This window comes from Bolinopsis microptera, chromosome 6 (assembly GCF_026151205.1).
Source record: "Bolinopsis microptera isolate Bmic1 chromosome 6, MBARI_Bmic_1.0, whole genome shotgun sequence".
Lineage (NCBI taxonomy): Eukaryota > Metazoa > Ctenophora > Tentaculata > Lobata > Bolinopsidae > Bolinopsis > Bolinopsis microptera.
The window spans coordinates 3,876,741-3,898,847 of record NC_087077.1 but is presented as its reverse complement, the minus strand read 5'-3'; the positions used below and the strand labels follow the sequence as shown (position 1 = coordinate 3,898,847).

The following is a 22,107-nucleotide window of genomic DNA, read 5'->3' as shown; positions in this document are numbered from 1 at the left end:
GAACTTCTGCATTAATTATCATAAATTTGCTAAATATGTCGTACAGAAAAACTTAATTAATTTTGAACCACACAGTTTGTACACAGTTTGTATTTCAGCCTGTGCCTTCCAGGAGTAAACGTGTCAGATTTTATGTTACAATTAGAGAATTAAATTGAAGTATAGTTTGATATCATGTTAATGATACTAATCCTAGTTAGATACGGACTCCCTTGTTATCTTTCGCCACGTTTTGAAAATCGCCCAAATTAAGAAGTGACGTCATTTTTTGACGCTCTCTTAATATAATTAAGCGTTACTGTTAGTTCTCATCTGATGCACCCAATAAAATAGACAGAAAATTTCGAAATGAAATAATTAACTCACACTTGTTATACTACTACCATCCGAGTCCATTTCTTCCCTGTATCTTGATTCCGAGGCTTTAACAACCACATTGTTTCTTAATCCAAGATAGGGGGAGGTCGGCGAGTACCTTCCCTTCATGGCGTCAAACGGAGCGGAAATAACAAGGCAGAGAGGGGGATTTGATGATATCATGGCAAGAAAGTGACGACAAAGTGACGAGTATATAACGAAATAAAAGAACGAATGGTGTTAAGTAGAAAAAAAGTCGGTCAGTGTGTAAAATGAGCAGCTATGAAGTAATCATTATCTGTCGTATGTATGCGCAGGATTCAAAAGAAGACATCACTTCTCACAGGAGCAATTGTTTGAGCACAATAACACTTAATATCCCCAATTAACCAGGTCTCTCTATACAGCATTGACCGGTCATAATTGGGTTTCATTATTCCATTTTTTGTCAGAAATTTTGCAAACAGACATAGTCTGGTGGTTGGGAAATTGGTTTTGTTCAGATATCTTACTAGTTTAGCTGGTGAAGGAATGTGGTCCAAACTACTCGTAGACAGAGAATTCGGTCTATCGAACACGAAGTTATCTTGTATATTGATTCGTATACTGGACTCTGGCAGTCTGCCCAGAGTCATAGCTCCGCTCTTGAGTCTCCTGGCTGTGGTAAGGTCTAGGGAGGTGGGCTTGTCTCTTCCAGGTCTCTCTAGAGGATCCACAGTGGAGTCAGGAGAGGAAACCCCGTCCTCGCTCAGAACACGAAGACACCCGTCGTAGGAATGCGAGGATATCATTGCTGTGGGAATTAACGGTGGTTTCAGTTGTCGACGATATGATTCGGTACTAACGATCAACCTTGTCCAAATATTTGAGGAGACTTGAAATCGTGAACAGATATCGTCTGCAAGTGTGGACTTTTTGTAAGAGATAATCAAGAAAGCATGATCAAATCTCACGTTTTGGATTAGGTATGCCTTCAATATGAATGAGGCACTCCATAAAGGAGGATTGCGCAGCGAAATTACAAACTACAGACCAATCTCGCTTTTGTCCTGCTTCTCAAAGATATTCGAAAAAGTAATGCATGCACGTTTAGTAAAGCACTTAAAATCACGTAATATTCTATATGCGTCGCAATTTGGTTTTAGATCGGGTCACAGTTGTGAACATGCGTTGCTTGAAGCCCAGTTTAACTTAAAGAAAGCTCTAGAAAGAAAGCAAGTGTCAGCATTACTGCTTCTTGACTTTTCCAAGGCATTTGACCTAATAGACAGTGAGATACTGCTACATAAGCTGGAGCACAATGGCTTAAGAGGCCTCAGCTTATCCTGGTTTGGGTCTTATCTAACTAACCGGAAACAGTATGTTCACGTCAACGTTTGCAGTTCAGAAAAAATGGGGCTGGAACATGGAGTTCCTCAAGGGTCCATTCTTGGTCCTATATTGTTCATTATTTAAATAAACGACCTTGCAAATGTAAGCGATATAGCCCATTATATTTTCTTCGCTGATGATGCAAACATCATCGTTTCTGCCGACACGTACACTGAACTGAACATGCGTGCAAACAGAATTTTAAATACTGTACAGACATGGGTTAAAAACAACGGCATTAAACCTAATGTAGGCAAAACTAAATACATGATATTCACTAACAGATTACCAGAGGATATAAATATTAGTATAGAAGGACAGCGACTGGTGAAAAGTGAACATGAACGATTTTTAGATGTCATAATTGACTCAAAAATTAGCACATTAAACAGTTAAAGACTAAAATATCTAGAAATGCTGGCGTTATGATGAAACTTAAAGTTCCATTCCCAATAAAGCTTAAAAAATGCTATAAAATAGCTTAATTAAATCTCATCTGTATCATGCGCTACTGTTTGGGGTACTAAATTTTTAAATTCCATTCAGTATTTATTCTCTGCTCAAAAGAAAGCTATTCGTGCCACTGATTCAGAATATCATAACTATTTTTACGACAAAGAAAAACGTAAACTACCATCTCACACAAAATCCATCTTCAACAAAATAGGAATTTTGGCTCTTCCTAATCTCATTGCTAAAAGCTGTCTAACTTTGATGCACAAGGTTTATATGGGAGTAGCACCATCAAGTATCTGTAGTATATTTGAAAAGTCACCACTTAGACAAATAAATAAATAAAACGGAAAGGAGAAATCCAAAGTATTTTGAAATTAAGTTCAACAGATTACGTATCACCGATTATCGCATCTCTAACGTAGGACCACGATTAATGATTATATAACAACACGATAAACGAAATAAATAAAATCCTTCCCTTTAACGTACCTAAGTTACAAGATAAGTTTATTAATTCATGCAAGGACAACATTGTACGTTACTTACTCGATAAACAAAAACTTGACGTAAAAAACTTTTCGTGGACGGACAAGAACTTTGTCCTTTACAACTTTTAAACAGAATATTAGAAAATATAACAGCTGTAAGAATCCTAAACGTTAGTGCAGTCAAATAAATAAATGAACTGCGATAATACATTTAACAGTCATTCACTGAAATTTATTTTTCAACTTTCACTGCCACACTTAGGCTTATCTTGCCTACCCATTTTAAAACGAAATTCCTTGCGCACCGTGCGTATTAAAAATACTTGGATTTCTACCGCTTTGATAAAATGACTATGAGAACATTGTTATTACGATTTTTTTAATCTAATAAACATGACAAGAGTTTAGTGGGGAGATAATATAGTTGATTTATATAATATAAATTATTTATTCTTTAGTGTAGATTCAATTTATTTCATATATTTTAAGTGTGAAGGATCAACCATAAGTTATTGATATTGTTGAATTATTTAATGATAAATTGATATAATAATAAATGTTTGTAATATTTTTATTGAGGCACATGCCACCCCATCGCGGGTTTACTACTAAATAACTGAAATCAGAAAAATGCAGAGGATGAAATGGGATATGACTGAAAGAATGTTACTTTAGCCCCCAAATAAATACAAATACAATATGTTTTACTCAGACAGCTGCCCAAGTTTGCTAAAAATTTTGAAATTTTAGAACAGTAATTGTAGACTCCTCAAAAAGCCGTTCATGATAAAATAATGAAGAGTGAACTAGTAAAAATGTTGAGCAGGTCAGCACAAAGAAGCTCGGGAGGAAGCTTGAAGAAATTACATTTTAATATGATCAGAAAAGTATCAGAGAAATATCAGAGAAATATCAGGGACATATCAGAGAAATATCAGAGAAATATCAGAGAAATATCAGAGAAATATCAGAGAAATATCAGAGAAATATCAGAGAAATATCAGAGAAATATCAGAGATATTATATCGTTCATGATTGTAGAAGCCGGCAACAATTGTGGGTATTACTATTGTCCGCATGTGGAGTTAACTAACATTGCAGCCGGAACACGTAATTAAAAAACCAACACATAATTAAATAATGAATAGTTTACTTTCTATGCATATTGCATATGAGTGTGAGACGCGTCTGGCAGAAGATTCTCAATAATTGATAAATATAAAGACCTCTCAAAAGCATGCCTCATTTAACGACTGTCAATAAAACGTTAAATAGCGAATTCTTGATAATTACTTATAAATTTTTCTTAAACGTCCCGGTACTGGTTCGTCCTATTATGAAAGTTTGCAATTCGGCGCTGCATATCAATAATATTAATTAGAAATGGAAGCCTTCTGTACAATCTGCACTGAAAGTGAAGCTATTGCTAATGGTTCGTTATCTGAAATTCCGCAAAACTAGAGAATTTACTTGAAAATAGATGCAGATACAAACACTGGTTGCAGTTTTACCAAATAACCTAATGAGTTCAATTATGTAAAAATAAAAGAATAAAAATACCGATAATTTTTCATTGAGTTAAGGCTACAGATAATCTTGAACAGTGAAAGTTATCATTAGCCCGCAATTTTTCTTAAAAGTCCCGGTACTGGTTCGTCCTATTATGAAAGTTTGCAATTCGGCGCTGCATATCAATAATATTAATTAGAAATGGAAGCCTTCTGTACAATCTGCACTGAAGCTATTGCTAATGGTTCGTTATCTGAAATTCCGCAAAACTAGAGAATTTACTTGAAAATAGATGCAGATACAAACACTGGTTTTACCAAATAACCTAATGAGTTCAACTATGTAAAAACAAAAGAATAAAAATACCGATAATGTTTCATTGGGTTAAGGCTACAGATAACAGTGAAAGTTATCATTAGCCCATAATTTGCATCTAATAAGACGTGAGAGGTGTCCCTATTATCCGTTTACTTTCATAAATTGATTAAAGATATTTATCCTAATTCATTGGAGATGGAGCGAGCTGGTTCCAATAATAAAATCATTAACTACCTTGATTTAAATATTAATATTTCCACAGAAGGACTAGAAATATCAGTGTATAACAAAACTGATGATTTTAATTTTCATGTTGTATCCCTTACATTTCCTCACAGTAACATCCCAACCGAGGTTGGCTACAACGTTTTTTCAAGTCAAGTTCTTAGATATGGTAATGTTTGCACTAGATTGGATATCTTTACCTCCCATCTTCACAAAATATTCAAAATTCTAATTGATAGAGGATATAGCCGTGATAGACTGATTAAAGGCATTAAACGTTGTCTGAGGAAATATGATAACGTTTTCAGGAAGTTCGGTATTCTAGATGACCGTAACATTATTAAAGAACTCCCCTGATATCTTTTGATTTATTGAAACACGGGTACTAACTCTGCTAAACTGAACAAATTCTGAAACTTAGGTGAATAAGTGTACAACGTGCTAAACCGAAGTTCAGACTGACCAGTGAAAATGGGCGAGCGTACCAAGTGTCATTTTAATTAGAAGTTTTAGTCAGTGATTTATTATTGAAGCTTGTAATTACAATATCTAATGCTCCTATAAATACTTTAATTAATTGTTTGTCCCGTTATTCTTTTTCCTTCCTCTTTTCCTTGTCATCCCCTTTAGTTTTAAGATTCTTGCTATAAATGGCTACAGCTAACACTATTAATGCTAAGTACCAAACAACAAGTGGGAGGTGGATCGTTGGTACCATTAAATCGATTTAACACCGCAATTCCAGTCGCAAGCCTGGGACCACTACTAGCATAGTCACAACATCTACAAAGCTGCCATATAGCCTGACTGACAATTTTCTCGACTGACTGACAATGTTTCTTCTTTTTCCCCATTTAGAATACAAAGATTAGTACATTTTAGCTTATGATTAATATTATATTTTTACCTATAGTTTACTTAGATTGTATACTCTATTTTGCAAAACAGTTCAACAGTCAATTTTATAAAATGTTTGTAAAATCTTGCCATTGCACTTTTAGACAACTTTATCATCTGCGATTCTGCAGAATATTAACGATCAGTTCATGAGTTATCAGTCTAGGTCTCAGGTCTCAGGTCTCCGAGATATTAAAATATATGCCATGGCAAATATGTTAACTATTTCAACATTGAATGAAATTAAAGTTTGGCTCGTTAATCATTCGTCTTGTCACAAATCTTTGCTCACGCAAGAATGATCTTACATTAAGAGCAAATATCAAATTCAATTACTTTATAGGGATTTATATTCGTAAAGTATTTCACTAACAAGAATTTTTAAAAGGGTTTATCTTAATAGGCAACTCCAAAGTAACCTATTATTAGAGCGATGGTGGTGTAATGGTCAGCATCGTTGCCTTCCAAGCAGTGGATCCGGGTTCAATTCCCGGTCATCGCACATCTTTATCACCCGAGTGGCGTGAAGGCTAGAGCGCTGGTTTCTAAGCGAAGCAGCGGTCGCATGTTCGATGCCCCGTGAAGATTAAACTAATTTTGCTACCCATTGCATCTGGTCCGAGTCTGTTAGCACAGATCACCTGGGAGTGGTAACACCATAAAACCGTTAATTGCCTGTCAGTGCTATATCACTGGGGGGTCGGTTGCTGTGGCGGCGAGAGGATGCATTTGCTGGGTGATGCTTGGTGATGCTGTGTTGTGGCAGGGTCATCTGTGTGTCACCTACGGTTCACCATATTGTCCAAGTCTTGGTTGCCCTGTGTAATCGAGCATTTGCCATGCTTGGTGATCTTGTCTCAAACATGATCACTTACGGTTCAATTTTGATTCCCTAAGGGCTTCAGAAGCTCTGCATGCTTTAATTTTACGTATCGAACCTAACCACCAGCATGCTGGTGTCCGGACGGAGGGCTTACATTTCGATGTCGGTGCTGCCTCTGGATCGGGTGCGAAGGTCCGGCAAACCATCCACCTTAAATCAAACCGCTACAGAAACGTCTACAGTGTCATTCAATAGTATTATACGTGGAGGCGCAGGTGGAGTGATGACGGCGACTAGGCAAAGCCGAAAGGACCCTAGTAGCTTGATGTCTGTTTGCAACTCCCGTAAGAGCCGACGTAAACACTGTAAATACAGAATTCCTTCATCAGATTTATCATTTGTAAACAGACAGTCAAGTATGTCTAATCCTGTAAATATAGTAAAGAATCCTCTCTGTGTCAGTACATGGAATGTTACTTCTCTTGTCAGCAATTCCAGCAAAATGTATCAATTGGGAAAAGGGTTTGATGATTATGGACTAGAGCTCCTTGGGGTAACTGAAACACATATGGCTGGATCGGGAACTCAGACTTTGGGAAATGGGGCTGTTTTGGTGTATTCTGGCAGGAATGATGGGGTACGGAGAGAAGGAGTCGGTGTTGTACTGTCCAAAAAGATGAAGAATACTCTCATATCATACACCCCTGTATCAGGACGGGTTATGACTGCCCGTTTACATAGCAAACACATCAACATTAGTGTTACAGTGGTATATGCTCCAACTGAGGATGCAGAGATCAGTTTAAAAGACTCATTCTACAAGGAATTGAATGATGTTCAATCGGGACTACCTGCTCATGATATAAAAATAGTTTTAGGAGATTTTAATGCTCGTGTTGGAAGGGACACTGATGCTCACCCTGGTGTTATAGGAAAACACTCATATCACACAGAATCCAATGATAACGGAAAACGGATGCTAGATTTCTGTACTATGCACCAGCTGACGATCGGAGGCACACTTTTTGAACACAAGGATATCCACAAGACAACATGGAGATCCCCAAATGGTAACACCGTCACTCAAATTGACCATATTTGTATTGGAGCCATTCTTTGCTTGATGTCAGGAGCATGAGAGGAGCAGATATAAATACTACTCACTACCTGGTAAGAGGATATGTATCTATTAAGCTTAAGTGTCCACAGAAAAGAAAGAAGCGTGTAAGACAGCCTGCTTTAGAGAACTTGCGTGATAGATCTAAGAGCCAGGAATATAGTAACAAAATAGCTGAAAAATACTATACCAACGATCAGGAGCTTGAAAACTCTCCTTTAGAAGAACAATGGAAGAAATTGAGAGACATTATAACTGATATCTCGTTTGAAGTTCTGGGTGAAAGGGGCCGGAAAAAGAGAACAGAACATCTCTCAAAGGATACTAAGAATCTCCTAAAAGAACGAGGTGAGATTAAAAAGAAACCTAGTACTGCTGAGAATCGTGCTAAGTACTCGCAGATTAACGGTCTTGTTAGGCAGAACTGTAAAAGAGATGATAATGCCTGGGCTGTTAGAGTAGCTGAGGAATTGGAAGAGGCTGCCAAGCAGGGTCAACAAAGAGATGTTTGGCAAAAAATAAAATCCCTTACAAACAAGAGAGTAAACAGATCTGCGGCAGTGCGGGATAAGAATTGGACACTTATATCAGATCCCGACGCTCAGTCACATCGCTGGGCCGAATATTTTGAAGAACTCTTAACGCCAGCAGCAGATGCGGTGGATTTCTCTCTATTGGATGAGGACGAAAAAGTACTTTCTTTTGAATATCTTAGTAATGATGATGAGCCACCGTCCTTGTTTGAAATTGAGGAAGCTATCAAGAAGTTGAAGAACTACAAAAGTGCTGGAATTGATGAAATTTCAAATGAGCAGTTAAAGTACGGTTCTCCTGGACTTCTGCCTTGGTTAAAAGATTTGTTTGAAACTGTATGGAAAAGTGAGGATATTCCTAGTGATTGGAGGAAAGGAATCATCACCATCATCCCAAAGAAAGGGGACCTCACATATTGCAACAACAACAGAGGGATAACTCTACGCTCCACCGTATCGAAGTTATTTCAAATCGTGTTGTTAAAAAGACTAAGTAATGGGCTTGAAAAGTTACTTAGAGAAAATCAGTGTGGTTTCAGGAGAAACCGTTCTTGTATAGATCAGCTATACTCCCTTCATTGTATAATACACAATTGTATAGAATTCAACGTCCCTTTGTATATAAACTTTATTGATTTTAAAGCTACTTTTGATTCAATCAATCGTGACTTTATTTGGAAAGCTTTTGAACATTATGGTCTTCCAATAAAATACATCAATGTTTTCAAAGCGTTCTTTAGAGCAACTGAAAGTGCAGTTCGTGTCAATGGGGAATTGACAAGATGGTTTAATGTCGATTCGGGGACTGGACAAGGTGATGTGCAAGGGCCCCCCATTTTCAACCTTGTACTTAACTGGGGATTAGAACTTGCCGAGAAGTTTAAAAATATATCGCGTGGTTTTACTCTTCAGTACAGACAAAGTTCCAGACAACCGGAAAAATGTGTCATTGATTTGGACTATGCTGATGACATTATAATCACCGAGTCTAGTAATTGTTTAAGAGAGTTCTCTGGCAGTTACGAAACTCGAGAGACTGTGGGATACTGAAGGGAAAGGAAGCAGTTCTAACGAGCTCTTCTCAAACACAAGGATATATCTTGTGAATTCGGCTAGTATATATGAAACATTTGTCATGGAGTTGTAGAGGGAGTTATGTGCCTCGCCGGGCTAAAGTAGTGGATGACCTTGCTATACGGCAAGTTAAACAAGGATCTGAAACTACTAGGTTCCGTACAGACTCAACTCTGCACCCGTGTCAATATGTTCAATATATGCAAGCCTCTTGATTTATAGCAGGCATGGATGACACTGTCGAGGGACTGCAAGAAACAACGGACAATATTGCGAAATACTGCGGGCTTGGGGGTTTAAAGATGAACGCAAAGAAAACAGAGATCATGGTAATTGGGAAAGATACGTCGCAGCACCCACTCCCAGAGAATAGGACCATAGATATTACTGTCGATGGAAACTCTGCAAAGCAGGTCACTCAATTCACTTATTTGGGTGCCAAAATTACATCGGATGGCAAGATCGATAAAGAAATAAGTGTCAGGATTGGAAAAGCAACCGGAGCTTTTAACCAACTCAATAACATTTGGAAGAATAAGAACATAAGCATTAACAACAAAGTGCGAATCTACATCGCAGCTGTTCTTACCATTCTGACCTATGGAAGTGAGATATGGAACACGACTCAAGTGCAGACAAGAAGATTAGAGTCTTTCCATCAGTACTGCTTACGCAGAATCCTTAGAGTGAGGTGGTTCCATCGAGTAAGAAATGAAGATGTTTTAAGAAGGGCTTCAATAACTGCTCTTACTGACATAATAGCAACAAAACGGCTACGTTGGTTTGGACATGTCAGTAGAATGCCTGAAGATCGGTTACCTAACTATCTACTTGAATGGAAACCCAAGCATGGGAAACGATCAAGAGGCAGGCCTAGGAAGAGCTTAAATGATGTATTTATTGAAGATGCTGAGCAGAGATTGGATCGTAATGGACTCATGATTGATTGTATGAGAAGATTGGCTGCAGATCGAAAAGGATGGAGAAATATTACCCGCCGAAGTTGTATAATACAAAGTAATGACGCAGATGACGCAGACTAATCCTTTTGGATGGAGATCTCGCCATGTAACATGTATGTAAAGTAACAATAAAGGAAACAGCAAAAAGGTTGTATTAATAACTTATTAAGGTCATACAAATAACTTGAGTGCAGTTTAGTTTTCAATTTCTGTACGAGGTTTTCTCGGGCGCGATCACATTTCTTGTGCCTAACGGGGCGGTTAATCAACCAGAAATATATTATTAACAATAGTGAATAGTAATACGTTAGTACATGACAACACAACAATTGTGAATTAGGAATCGAATTAAGAAAACTATGAAACGATTGGTCAACAAATCAACATGTTATTATGGTAAAACCTTGTGCCCCGCTCACACTTTGATATGTCACATGGTTGGTCACATGGTTGGTCACATGGGTGGTCACATGGGTGGTCACAAGGTATATCTTTGTCGGTTTCGGATCACTCCTCCCAACAATACTTAACTCCAAAGTTTTCACAGCTTCTATTTTAGCCATGTGCTAAGTTTAACACGAATATAACTAATTATTTGACCTAGCGTGACGGTATTTATTAGGCAATTCGAGCGGATACCCCCCACCGTTGTAAATACCTTACTTTTTAAAATTCGGCCAAATCAGTCGTGTAATGTCGAGTCTATGAGACTCAAAAACAAGGCACAACTTCAACATTATCTGAATTCGGTCAGTGTTCTAATTTCTAGTGGCAAGGTCTTTGAAGGAGCCTTGTGACATCATATGATGTCACAAGACTCCTTCAAACGATGTCTAGATCATGAGATGTCTAGAAGAGGCAGCTAGCACAGATTTCACCTCCTGACTGTCTAGAAGAGGCAGCTAGCACAAGTTTCACCTCCTGACTGTCGAGAAGAGGCAGCTAGCACAGGTTTCACCTCCTGACTGTCTAGAAGAGGCAGCTAGCACAGGTTTCACCTCCTGACTGTCTAGAAGAGGCAGCTAGCACAGGTTTCACCTCCTGACTGACAACACAACACGCTCTCAACTGTAACCCATTTCTACCAGACTACTGTCATCAGCGTGCTTCAGACAATCGATCAGATAATGAGAACAGAATGAGAACAAGAAACCCTTTGACTCTGGTAACTTTAACGTGCCAACATCCTATGTGAAACTCAATACCAAACTCATCAAGTCGAGAGTAATGGAGGTGGAGGGAAACTAGATTACTCCAAAATGAGATCCGTATCAAGTTCTACTTATTCTATACCTATAGTACACCTAACAGGGTGAGAGAGAGCGACATTTGAGGGTTTTTTGGGTTCATCGCTAGTACTGTTATTCTTATAGGTACTCCGAAATCATGTCCTCCACATCGAGTCTGAGGTCATGGAGTGACAAATAATTACCAAAGAAACATGTAACCAACAATTTCTCGGTTAATAAGAACGAATCAACGTATCTGCACTCTAAACTATGTATAACCACATGCTCTCCCAATTTAACTATGGGGTCTGATGTTACGTAACGACTAACAGTTCATCTCTCTTGACTCAATCTGTCAGATTAAGAACGCGAACTATTTATAGAGGTAGTTTATTCAACTTATGGTATAATTTTAGAGTCAATCTAATGACCGGTCATGACAGTTTCTCACATATCGTTTGCGTTTTTGTTTTAAATGGATTACTGTTTTAATGCAACTTGAACAAGTTTTTTGCCGACGCGAAGGTAAAGCCGTTTTAAGTGACTCTTGGATAATTTGAGTGACCAAATTTACTACAGCAAAGTAAAATGGTGATTTGGACTCGTTAGTAACTTTTTACTATATCAATAACGATTTAATTATCACCTAATTGTTCGGGTGCAGTTAATTTAAATTACCCATATTCCAGAAGACGCATGCGTTAATGGCAGCCATGTGTTGTGTTATAAGACTTCTCTCCGAGGAGATGAGGTCTTCCAATTTACCTACTAATCTTACGCTCATGTTAATCGTTTCCAAATTCAACTTTTTAGCGGCAAAAATCGAGTATCACGGAGAAACACAATTTACAAAACTAAATAAACGCGTTCACAAACATCTAAGGTATCAACTATGTTAATTACATACAATTTAACGAATATTACTCACCGATTCATACAAGTGCAGCTCAGCATTGATAAAACCGCAAAGTGCTATGTAAATATATAAGTTGAGAACTTTGAACTACTAATTACATATAATATACTAATTATATACTAATTATCGCGTTAAATACCTCTCAAGAAAGTATACTGGTTTCGCTCGTGATTCCACCTCTATAGTGCTCCAGTTGTCTTCCTTTGTTCACGTTCCTCCGTTACAATCACAGCATAATCTGAACATGAAACGATCAGAATTCTTTAAAAAGCGGGCCGGAATTCAGTTACATGTGTTTGGCAAAGACTTATAAAAATGAATATGTATATCGGGCTTTGGAGCAACGGCCAACGCCACTGTATACATTTACATGGCTTAAGATTGTAAAGATTGTGAATTTGTCTATTCTTAATGTAAAGTTAAACTGCAGAAGTTAGCTGCTAACTATCAGAAAACTGCATGATACGATATTACTGCAAACTTTGACAAATTGATAAACTAATAAAAACACAGAATACGCGTTTCCTGTGTTTCCTAGTTGAAGCGCCCGTTCCTCTGTAGCACAGCTTCAACTTCCAAGAAACAGGCCTTTTTTGAAGGAGGGAAAAGAATGTTAATTGACTCGAAGTACTGAGCCCACATGTGCAGTTGCAGTGAAAGTGCCAGCCAAAGCATGATGTTACCTGGAAAGAAGCTACACCGCTTCCTCGACCGGCGTGATACAATTATGTGCGTACTGTTGATTGGGCTGGGCTGGTGAAGTTAAGATCCAGTTGTAATTTAATAATAGCAGTTGTGTTTCAACAGTCATGTTCCGATACAAGCAGAGTAGATAATTAGATTTTTCAAAAGTAGGTTTTCATCTTTATAGTTATAATTGGTTAATAACTGGTACAGTCAACTGGGGTATGCCCTACTTAATCTATGCACGTATATTAATATACGCGTATTATCAACTTATCAAACATTGCACAAAATTGAAAACAATGACTCTGAGTCGTCTATGGAATAACGATTCACTATTATAAGCAGTAGTGCCCACTGCCTATAATAGTGAGATTTTACACAAAAAAACACGTGTTGGACCACGCACAACAATTATAAAATTCATCATTAGAATACGATTATTACAAAGACGGTGTTATTGTCAAGATTATCATTAAGTATGTGGCCGACACTAAAAAGAGGGGGAAAATGAAAAAAGTCACCATAGTTACCATAGTTACCATAGGCGATGGCGTGGCTGCAACATAGTGCCCCAGTATGTATGCGGTTTAAATATATCAGTATTGTCAATATGTTGAGACGTTGTAAACACGCTCTCAGCTCATAGGTCTATTATCTATTATGTTACCAGGGATGAGGGAAGGCGCGTGCTGCAATTTTTACCTATTATGTTGCTTCGGTGAATGCCAAAGGACGTTCTGTCCGCTTCGAGGGTGGCTGGATGTGATTACTTGTCGCGCTTAACATTGTATTTGGCTGGTGTTCATCTCTCTTAAATAATACTGTCACTGGTCACCAACAAGACACAGGGGTATCCGTTTACACCACACTCAGGCTCAGCTCCGTGTGTGGTGGACAGGTATCTTGTGGGCTTCCTGTTGTAAACCGGTCTTAGTAAACTAACTAGTATACCTATACGTGGATAGACACTGCAACTGCAACAGGCGATATCGAGTTTTTACTTAAACTACTGTAATACGAACCCCCTGATAGCAGAAAAAATATTTAAGGTTTAATCACACAAATCGTACGGCAGTCCGATGACCCACACTCAATCATTGAGAAACTTTTAGTGCAATTTGACGGAGTCGACGGCGACGTTGCAATAACGAGGGATGCTCGCAAAGTGAAGTTGTTCGAAGAGTCATACCTCCATCGTCGACAGTTTCCTATCAGCACCGGATACGCCCTCACCATCCACAAAGCGCAGGGCATGTCTCTGAGTCACGTGTTTTGCGACTTAGGCAGTATGATCTTTGCAACTGGTCACATTTATGTTGCTTTAAGCAGGTGCAGGACTCTTGAGGGACTTTACTTAGTAAACCTAGATGAGTCCCGGATTAAAGTTGACCATCTAGCTATCAATAAATATGTCCGACTGTAGAGTAAGTCAGTTTTAGCAGCAGGAATTACTGTCATGACTGATGACCAGCCAGATTCGAGCAAAAAGGGCAAGAAAAGAAAAACGAAGAAAAAGACGGAACATATCTGGTACGAAACTGACACAGCAAAGAAAGCAAAGGCGACTTTCGACGATATTTTGAAGAATCACACAGATGATCGGACAAAAGCTCCTAAGGAAAAGCATTCCACCAAATCCATGAAAAAGAAGCCAACTGCTGAGAGCAACTCCAATTTATCTGCAGCTAACATCAGTACGCACAAAAATCAATTTCACGCAGGAATTCCCGATGAATTTATTCCAACTGCTGATATTGTGAGTGGCTAATATACAGGAGAGCTCTGCGGGACCCTGTTGTCAATTCCCCAGACAGCTTCATTTTGAAATCTGCATTAGAGTTGAACCCTGACCCATTTAACTGCAGATAGACCCGTGATCTATGGTTGACCGGGTGTACCATCGCAAAGTATATTGCGGTGATTAGAGATGGTTTGGCTGAGGACGCGGGTCCAACTTTGTACAGTATGGGATCTTACTGTGGCGAGGAGCCAAATCATCTGAAAAGCCCTAAACATATATTTTGCTCAGGCACGTAGCCAGGATTTTTCTTTGGGGGGGGGGGGGGGGGGGGGGCTGTCGGCGAGCGAAGCTGCATACTTATACTGTGGTAGGGGTCTGGGGGCGCAGCCTCAAGCGGGGTCCAGGGGCGGACCCCATTGGCGGGGGCTTGGGGGGCGCAGCCCCCCGGTAAAATTTTGCGAAATAGGGTGTTTTAGGCTAAATTGAAAGTTTAATGAATTTACAAAAATGAATGGTTTGGCATAATCATTGCCTACAATCCTGACCTGAGTAATTTCCCCCTTTGAGACTTTATTTTGGGTTGAAAATTGAGTTTATCAAGAGGAAGTGAACAATTTCTGGTTCAAATTTGGATTTGAAGCCATGTTTAATTTTTTTCTGCTGAGGTCAATTTTTTGCGCAGAAAGCGCTCGATTTTAGGGGAAAAAATTTAAGTTCGCTTTTAATTTTTATGGTCCTGTCGGCTTATCGGAGTGTGGGTGGGCGTCGCCGTCATTCTAGATTACTTGAGGATTTCATAAAGAACACATTCGCCGAAAGGCCGTTCACTTGACTTAGGTATAGTAAATTTTATGTTTTTGTCTATTAATTCTTTGACATTCTTGTCCTTTCATTTCGTAATTGGCAACGACTGTTTTTGTGTTGGTAAATTGACTGATAAAAAGTGTTAAGTAAGCAAAAATCGAATGCAAATCCTAAACCTATCTATTTCAGACAGTTCAAAGTTCTCCCTTTCACTCCTATAGGGGTCACATAATACAATACGGAGATCCAATGACGTATGATATAATTGTAATGGTCGGCATGAACCCTGCAGTAATCATTGGTATACGGTCATCATTGACAACAGAACTCGACATGTATGATGTATGCTTTAAAAAAAATATATCAAATCAATTAAAACTGCGAAGCTTTTGCGATTAGTCTGATTGCAGTTTAATCCTTAAATATCTCAGCGAAAAATATATAACTGCCAGACCATTCAATCATCATATATAAGTACAACCTTTGATGAAACTATTTGGACTTAGAATATCAGGAAAACTTTATCACCAAAGTGTCAAATCAGGATTAGGGGGTTAAACTTAAACGTCCTCAGAAGATGGAATTATTTTTCACCTTAACTGCCTTTAATGATATGTAAGATGGGATGCTTGTGATAGCGTAATGCCTTTCTTGGCTCGCAGTCTGTCAAATATTCTTCATAATCATATGGAAAGTTTCTGGCAATTTGTCGTTATTTGCTGTTATTATACATAATAACAGCAAATAACAACAAATTGCAAACAAAAAAATTTCTAGTTGCCAATTTGAGGTGAAAAATAATTCCATCTTCTGAGGACGTTTAAGTTTAACCCCCTAATCCTGATTTGACACTTTGGTGATAAAGTTTTCCTAATATTCTAAGTCCAAATAGTTTCATCAAAGGTTGTACTTATATATGATGATTGAATGGTCTGGCAGTTATATATTTTTCGCTGAGATATTTAAGGATCAACATAATATTACATGTAATATTATGTTGATGTTTGTTTTAATTTATTTGTTTCTTTGTGATGTTTTAAATTATTTCTTGTTGTTTAATTTTTGCATAATTAATATTTATTGGTGTTCAGTAATATTTTAGAATGTTTTGTGATTTTTATTTCGTATTTATATTTGTCAGAACGTTACGGAAGGTATGGTTTTAATGCAGTTCGAGGAGCCCTAACTCGCGCCCTACGATGGCGTCTCTTTTGTGTTTCACTCAGATCACGGCCTGCTATATTGTATTGCTTTTATAATGATTTACTGTTTGTTACTTCTTGTTATTGTTTTTCTACTACGAATAGTGATTTGATGAATATTAAAAAATATGCAAAAATAAATTAAATACAATAATTATATTGTTATGTATCATCAAATTTTGTAAACATTGGCCGGTGTACCAAAAACCGGTCCCCAAACAAACATAAACTTTAAAAATATGTAAACAATACTGTGTAATGTGTATGTGGAGTGGGAGGCGTGGAAACGCAGTCAGTCACCAACATTTATTGCAATTTTAGAAATAACATGTTGTTTAATGTTTTATTGTTTTATAATAATGTGGGGGGGGGGGGGGGGGGGGGGAGGGAGTCAGTGTCAATACGTTGGCCTTTATTATATACAATATAGCTCAGTCACTAAGCGCCCGATTGAAATAATTCTTTCTGGTATGACTTACTAAAACTATCATCACTCATTCGAGGAATATGTCAAATCGAAAAATATTCATGTTCATTTTTTTCAAATGAAGGTTAATTTTATTATATTAAGTATTTGATAGTTTGAATAATCGGATCGAACCAAATTGTATTGAAATGTGTTTGGTCATTCTTACTGGACCGTGATCAGCCTGTCATTCCGCCGCAGCTATAATTTATGAACATTATTATAGCCTGGGGTCCCCAGGTTAGTGAAGACTTCACTGAAGTCAATCCCGATCAAAATAATCAATCCCGGGATTCGGGAATCCCGACATCAAAAAATCCAGGGATTCCCGAAAATCGGGAAATAATATCGGGATTCCCGAAAACCGGGAATTTCCGGGATTCCCGAAAGCAAATGGCGCTCATCTTTAAGTCCCATTTTGTGTAATAAAGTCATGTCCATGCCATGACCCAACTTTTAATTTTATGGTTGTACTTGTAGACTGTTTAAGTTCAATAGTACAATTAAAGCTGTCTCATCATGTCACAAGAAGATACCACAAGTGTCATCATTAGCCTTCTTTTCTTAAATAGTACCTTTAGACTACTATCGCACAAACAACTTGGGCCCATTCTATTATGGACTTTCTTCAGCTGCATCCTGCCAGCTGTTGAAAAGGTCCGTCCATATATACCAGGCTCAATCGATCAGGACGGCCTGACCGTTTTTATAGCAGCGTCTATAAATGCCAGCATCTTCCCCTTATTAATTTAATAGAGAAACGTGTTGGTACTTTTTTTGGCTTCAGCATTCAGGACTGCTGGATGAATCTTTTTTTCGTCTAGAAACTCATATAGCGCTTTATTTTTCTTAACCTTGACGATACAGGCTAATTGAGTAATACTAATATAATAGTCTCCACGACGTTCAAAAACCTGATTAACGCTACCGTGTAACTAAATTGCAGTAAATTCATTCGAATATTCTAAGATTTGAAACTTAAATACAAATATTGAAAATTCCCGAAAGTCGGGAATTGAGAAAATTTCCCGGTCGGGAATTCCTGACCGAAAATCGGGAATCCCGATGTCGAGATTGACTTCACTACCCCAGGTAAGCAATCGCATGATTAACCAAATTGCTTGATAACTTCGTAATTTTGAATTCGTTTGGCGCCATCTTTTTAGATCAAATTCCGGATTTAATTACCTATTGCAATGAACTTTCTAGCATGTTCGCAAACAAGAGTATAACTATTTACTATAAGCAATTCAATGTTGAGAACCCTGCCGGAATGGATCAAGTTGTATCAATGCACCCGAAAGACAAGAAGATTCAGGAGAAACGAACAACTCGGAAGAAATATTAATAAGATGAAGAAAAAAAATTCACATATCTGAATCTCATTACTATCTATTTTCAATCTGAATGCGTAGGTTACAAACTGGCTCATTGAACCTCCATGCCACAGAGATAAATTGCAGCAGATGAGGATTGAGGCTGAGCATCCCCGCGATCATAGCTTTAGAACTAGTACTAGTAGGGATGTGCCTTCAGAACTCATCTCCCATCCATATTATAGTGGATTTATACTTGCAGTGCTGAGTGTCACGCAGTTTAATGGTATTTATATTGGCTCTTACTAAATCGCTCGCCCAAAAATTTCACGTGACTTTGGTTTTTTTGGTTTTGCAGCCGTACAAAACGGTTTTACATAAACCCTAATCCCAACCCTAACCCTAACCATAACCCCGAAGCTATCCATAATCTTAACCACAACCCTAACCCTAACCCGAACCCTAAATAATCGAATTCACGTTTTACTAGCCTGTCACGTGACCAAAACGGTTTTTTGCCCATAACTCTCCAGAGAAGCATTTTAACCCTACGTCATGTGGGGTGATTCGGAATCAGTGTCCAAAAATACACCGATCTAGATCACTTTCATGCCTAAAGGGCCTTTTCACAAGAATTTTCTTAAAGTTTGGGCGAGCGATTTAGTAGGAGCGATTTAGTACTGAAGATAAGTTTAAACTTAAAGTTGCATATAACATATAAATATGGCTATTGGGCTCATTTTGACCGCGCGAAACCCTGGATAAGGTCAAGGGTGCAGGGTGTGGCCTAAAACTCCCTCATTGCATTTAATTTTAGCACTAACGATTGGGCTCCTGGATGTCTTCCTGACGCGACGGTAGTTACGAGTTTTTCAAGTGTGGTCCTTCCGCGCCGGGAGGAAATTTGCTCTAACTTTTCCCCCCATCAGATCTAGATTGAAAACTTTTTGGGGTGGTTCTACTAGTACTATGAACAACACATTCCTGCAGAACACAGCTTGTCGCAAATTTTTCCCCAGACATTGTGCACTCCCCCCTGTGCTTAATTCCCTTACTAGTAGGTAAAGAACTTAACTACTGGACCTATAAAATATGTTTCATTATAATATTCGGAATCTAAGATCCGTACCTTAGCTTTCAGAGCAACCATTATAAAATCTAAGAGTAAGAGCTTCAGACATTTTGCCACTGTATCTACGTTAAGAACCACCCTAGAAAGGGATAACCACTTAAGTCATTTCTTTGTCGTAGGTCATATGTTAGATATAGTGGCGACCTGGTCCCCACTAGCTATTGTAGGTGAGGTAAGAGTGGTTCCAATAAGAAGAAGTCACGTGATCAGACATTGGTTCAGATCGTCTGATTGGATGATTTGTGGGACTACTATCTTACTATTGTAGTTCTCTACACTGTAGTTCTCTCGACCGATATTCATTTACAAGGAACTGCTGGTGGATTGGTCGGAGATTTCAGTATTTCACAACGATGTGACGATAGTGACAAAGCCACAATGAGTTAATACAGCTATATTGTGTACTGCTTGCAGTTGTGTGATCGCCGCACTGATTGCACCTTGCTTGTCTCAGCCACTATTAGTCTCATTTCCCTTCGAAATAGGTTTCTATGTTGAACCTAAGTCCTAACCCTCTTTATTAATATCAACTTTATTGTAACTTTTTATACACAATTTCAAAGAAACCATTTTATTTCGAATTGTGATCTGCTAAATCTAAAGAGTATTATCAATTAGTGAGATCTAGAGATCTAGAGATCTACAGAGAGAGAGAGAGAGAGAGAGAGAGAGAGAGAGAGAGAGAGAGAGAGAGAGAGAGAGAGAGAGAGAGAGAGAGAGAAAGAGAGAGAGAGAGAGAGAGAGAGAGAGAGAGAGAGAGAGAGAGAAAGAAAGAAAGAAAGAAAGAGAGAGAGAGAGAGAGAGAGAGAGAGAGAGAGAGAGAGAGAGAGAGAGAGAGAGAGAGAGAGAGAGAGAGAGAGAGAGAGAGAGTGAGATCTAAGCTCACTCTTCTCGTTCTCTCGGAGGGAACCGGAAGCTAATGGGCTTGTTTACGATCCACTTTTGGGATTTCTTGAATTTAATTGTTTTAATTTGGATTCTGATATATTTTGGCATAATGCCGAAAAGCCAAAAACCAAATCTCGACAAACTAACGACAAGTGCACAAACACTTACCAAATCTCAATTAGAGGGTCCAACAAGATCTCATTTTTTTTTTATCTCAACTCTTATTTTACTTCGGACATTCCAACAGCCACATTGTTACACAAGTGTGTAACCAGCCAATTACAGGAAGCCGAAGGATTCAATTATACATTAGGCCAGTGACGGTTAAGGTAGTGTGTACCATACTGTCTTCGCCCGAGACTTTGCTGCAATGGGCAGCTCCTCATTTAACCCTCACACCCGATTTCTCGAGTATTTGGCTGAGTGGACCGGGGGGCTGCATAGACCACTCAGGGTCCTTAGCTGAGCGTCGACGACGCTCACCCCACGGCTAGTGACAGAGTCGGGAATCGAACCTGGTACCTCAAGCAATACCAGGCCCGGATTAACCAACTGAGCCACTAAGCCGTTGATGCCGAAAAGCCAAAAACCAAATCTCGACAAACTAACGACAAGTGCACAAACACTTACCAAATCTCAATTAGAGGGTCCAACAAGATCTCATTTCTGCGTAGCTACCTGCGATATTTACACTGAAGCCAGCCCAGAATAAGCACCTGGTACTTCTTTAGAGTGTGAGCCAGTTCCCTCGAAATAACGTATCACCATGAGCTGTAAATACTATCATACTTAAATAATTCGATAAATTGATCAAATTTCTAAAATGAAAATTTGGGACTTTTTATCGTCGCAATTATTAGGTTACAGCAAAGTTAATGTAACTATGGTAACTATTTGATCAATATTGAATATTTGTAGCCTAAAACGTAAGTTGCCTGGTTGCCATATGCTGTATATTACTTTTCCCAAGTGAAGTTGTATTGTGAAAAAATAAAAACACAATTTTGGGTACTAAAATAAATAAATAAAATACTATATCAGTTACAAATATTAAGTCAGTTTGGGGGGGGGGGGGGGGGGGGGGGGGCCAATGGCATAAAATGGCATAAAATGGCATAAAATGGAGACTTTTTCTATGGGGGGAAGCCTCGAGTCCAAAATTGTGTACCCGAGGGGTAATTTTCTAAGTCAAAATTTTTCAAAGTTTTTCTGAAAAACACTTTTCTCCACGTTTCATGCTACCTTGTTCATTATAAGCCGAAATTTTTCAAATTTCTGAACATTTTTCAAATTTCTGAAAACCGCTTTTCTCCACGTTTCATGCTACCCTGTTCATTATTTGCTGAAAATATTTTTTCGGTTTTTCGAAGTCCACACCTTCCCCTCGATACACAATTTTGGACTCGAGGTAATGCGATCTCGGAAGGCAGGCCTCCCCTTTGCAACACGAGCTCGGAATCGGGAGCTCTCGATACGGGAGGTACGTATCGAAAATGACTCGGGCCAAAAATTTTCTAAGTCAAAATTTTTCAAAGTTTTTTCTAAAAACCACTTTTCTCCATGTTTCATGGAATGTTCAAAAAAAAATGTTCAAAA

At 38.4% G+C, this 22,107-nt stretch overlaps 1 protein-coding gene and 1 non-coding gene across 5 annotated transcripts in view; one reads left to right on the top strand and one right to left on the bottom strand.

Annotated features, from left to right (window-relative positions):
* Positions 1-21,293, bottom strand: part of LOC134816403 (transient receptor potential-gamma protein-like) — a 40,722-nt gene extending 19,429 nt beyond the window's left edge. For 2 of the 4 annotated variants that reach the window (XM_063825238.1, XM_063825236.1), the window contains exons 1-2: positions 21,142-21,293; positions 12,415-12,513 (exon numbers count right to left, since the gene is read on the bottom strand). Coding sequence is in view for 2 of the 4 variants with exons in the window: in XM_063825235.1 (XP_063681305.1) it covers positions 870-992 (123 nt within the window). In the remaining 2 variants the exon portion in view is untranslated. Of the gene's footprint in view, positions 1-869; positions 1,147-12,414; positions 12,514-21,141 lie in introns of those variants that run through there. The other 2 variants (XM_063825235.1, XM_063825234.1) reach the window with 1 other exon arrangement.
* Trnag-ucc (transfer RNA glycine (anticodon UCC)) lies at positions 6,052-6,123 on the top strand. Its single transcript has one exon. It is a non-coding gene; the product is annotated as a tRNA-Gly (tRNA).
* Positions 21,294-22,107: the final 814 nt, after the last annotated feature.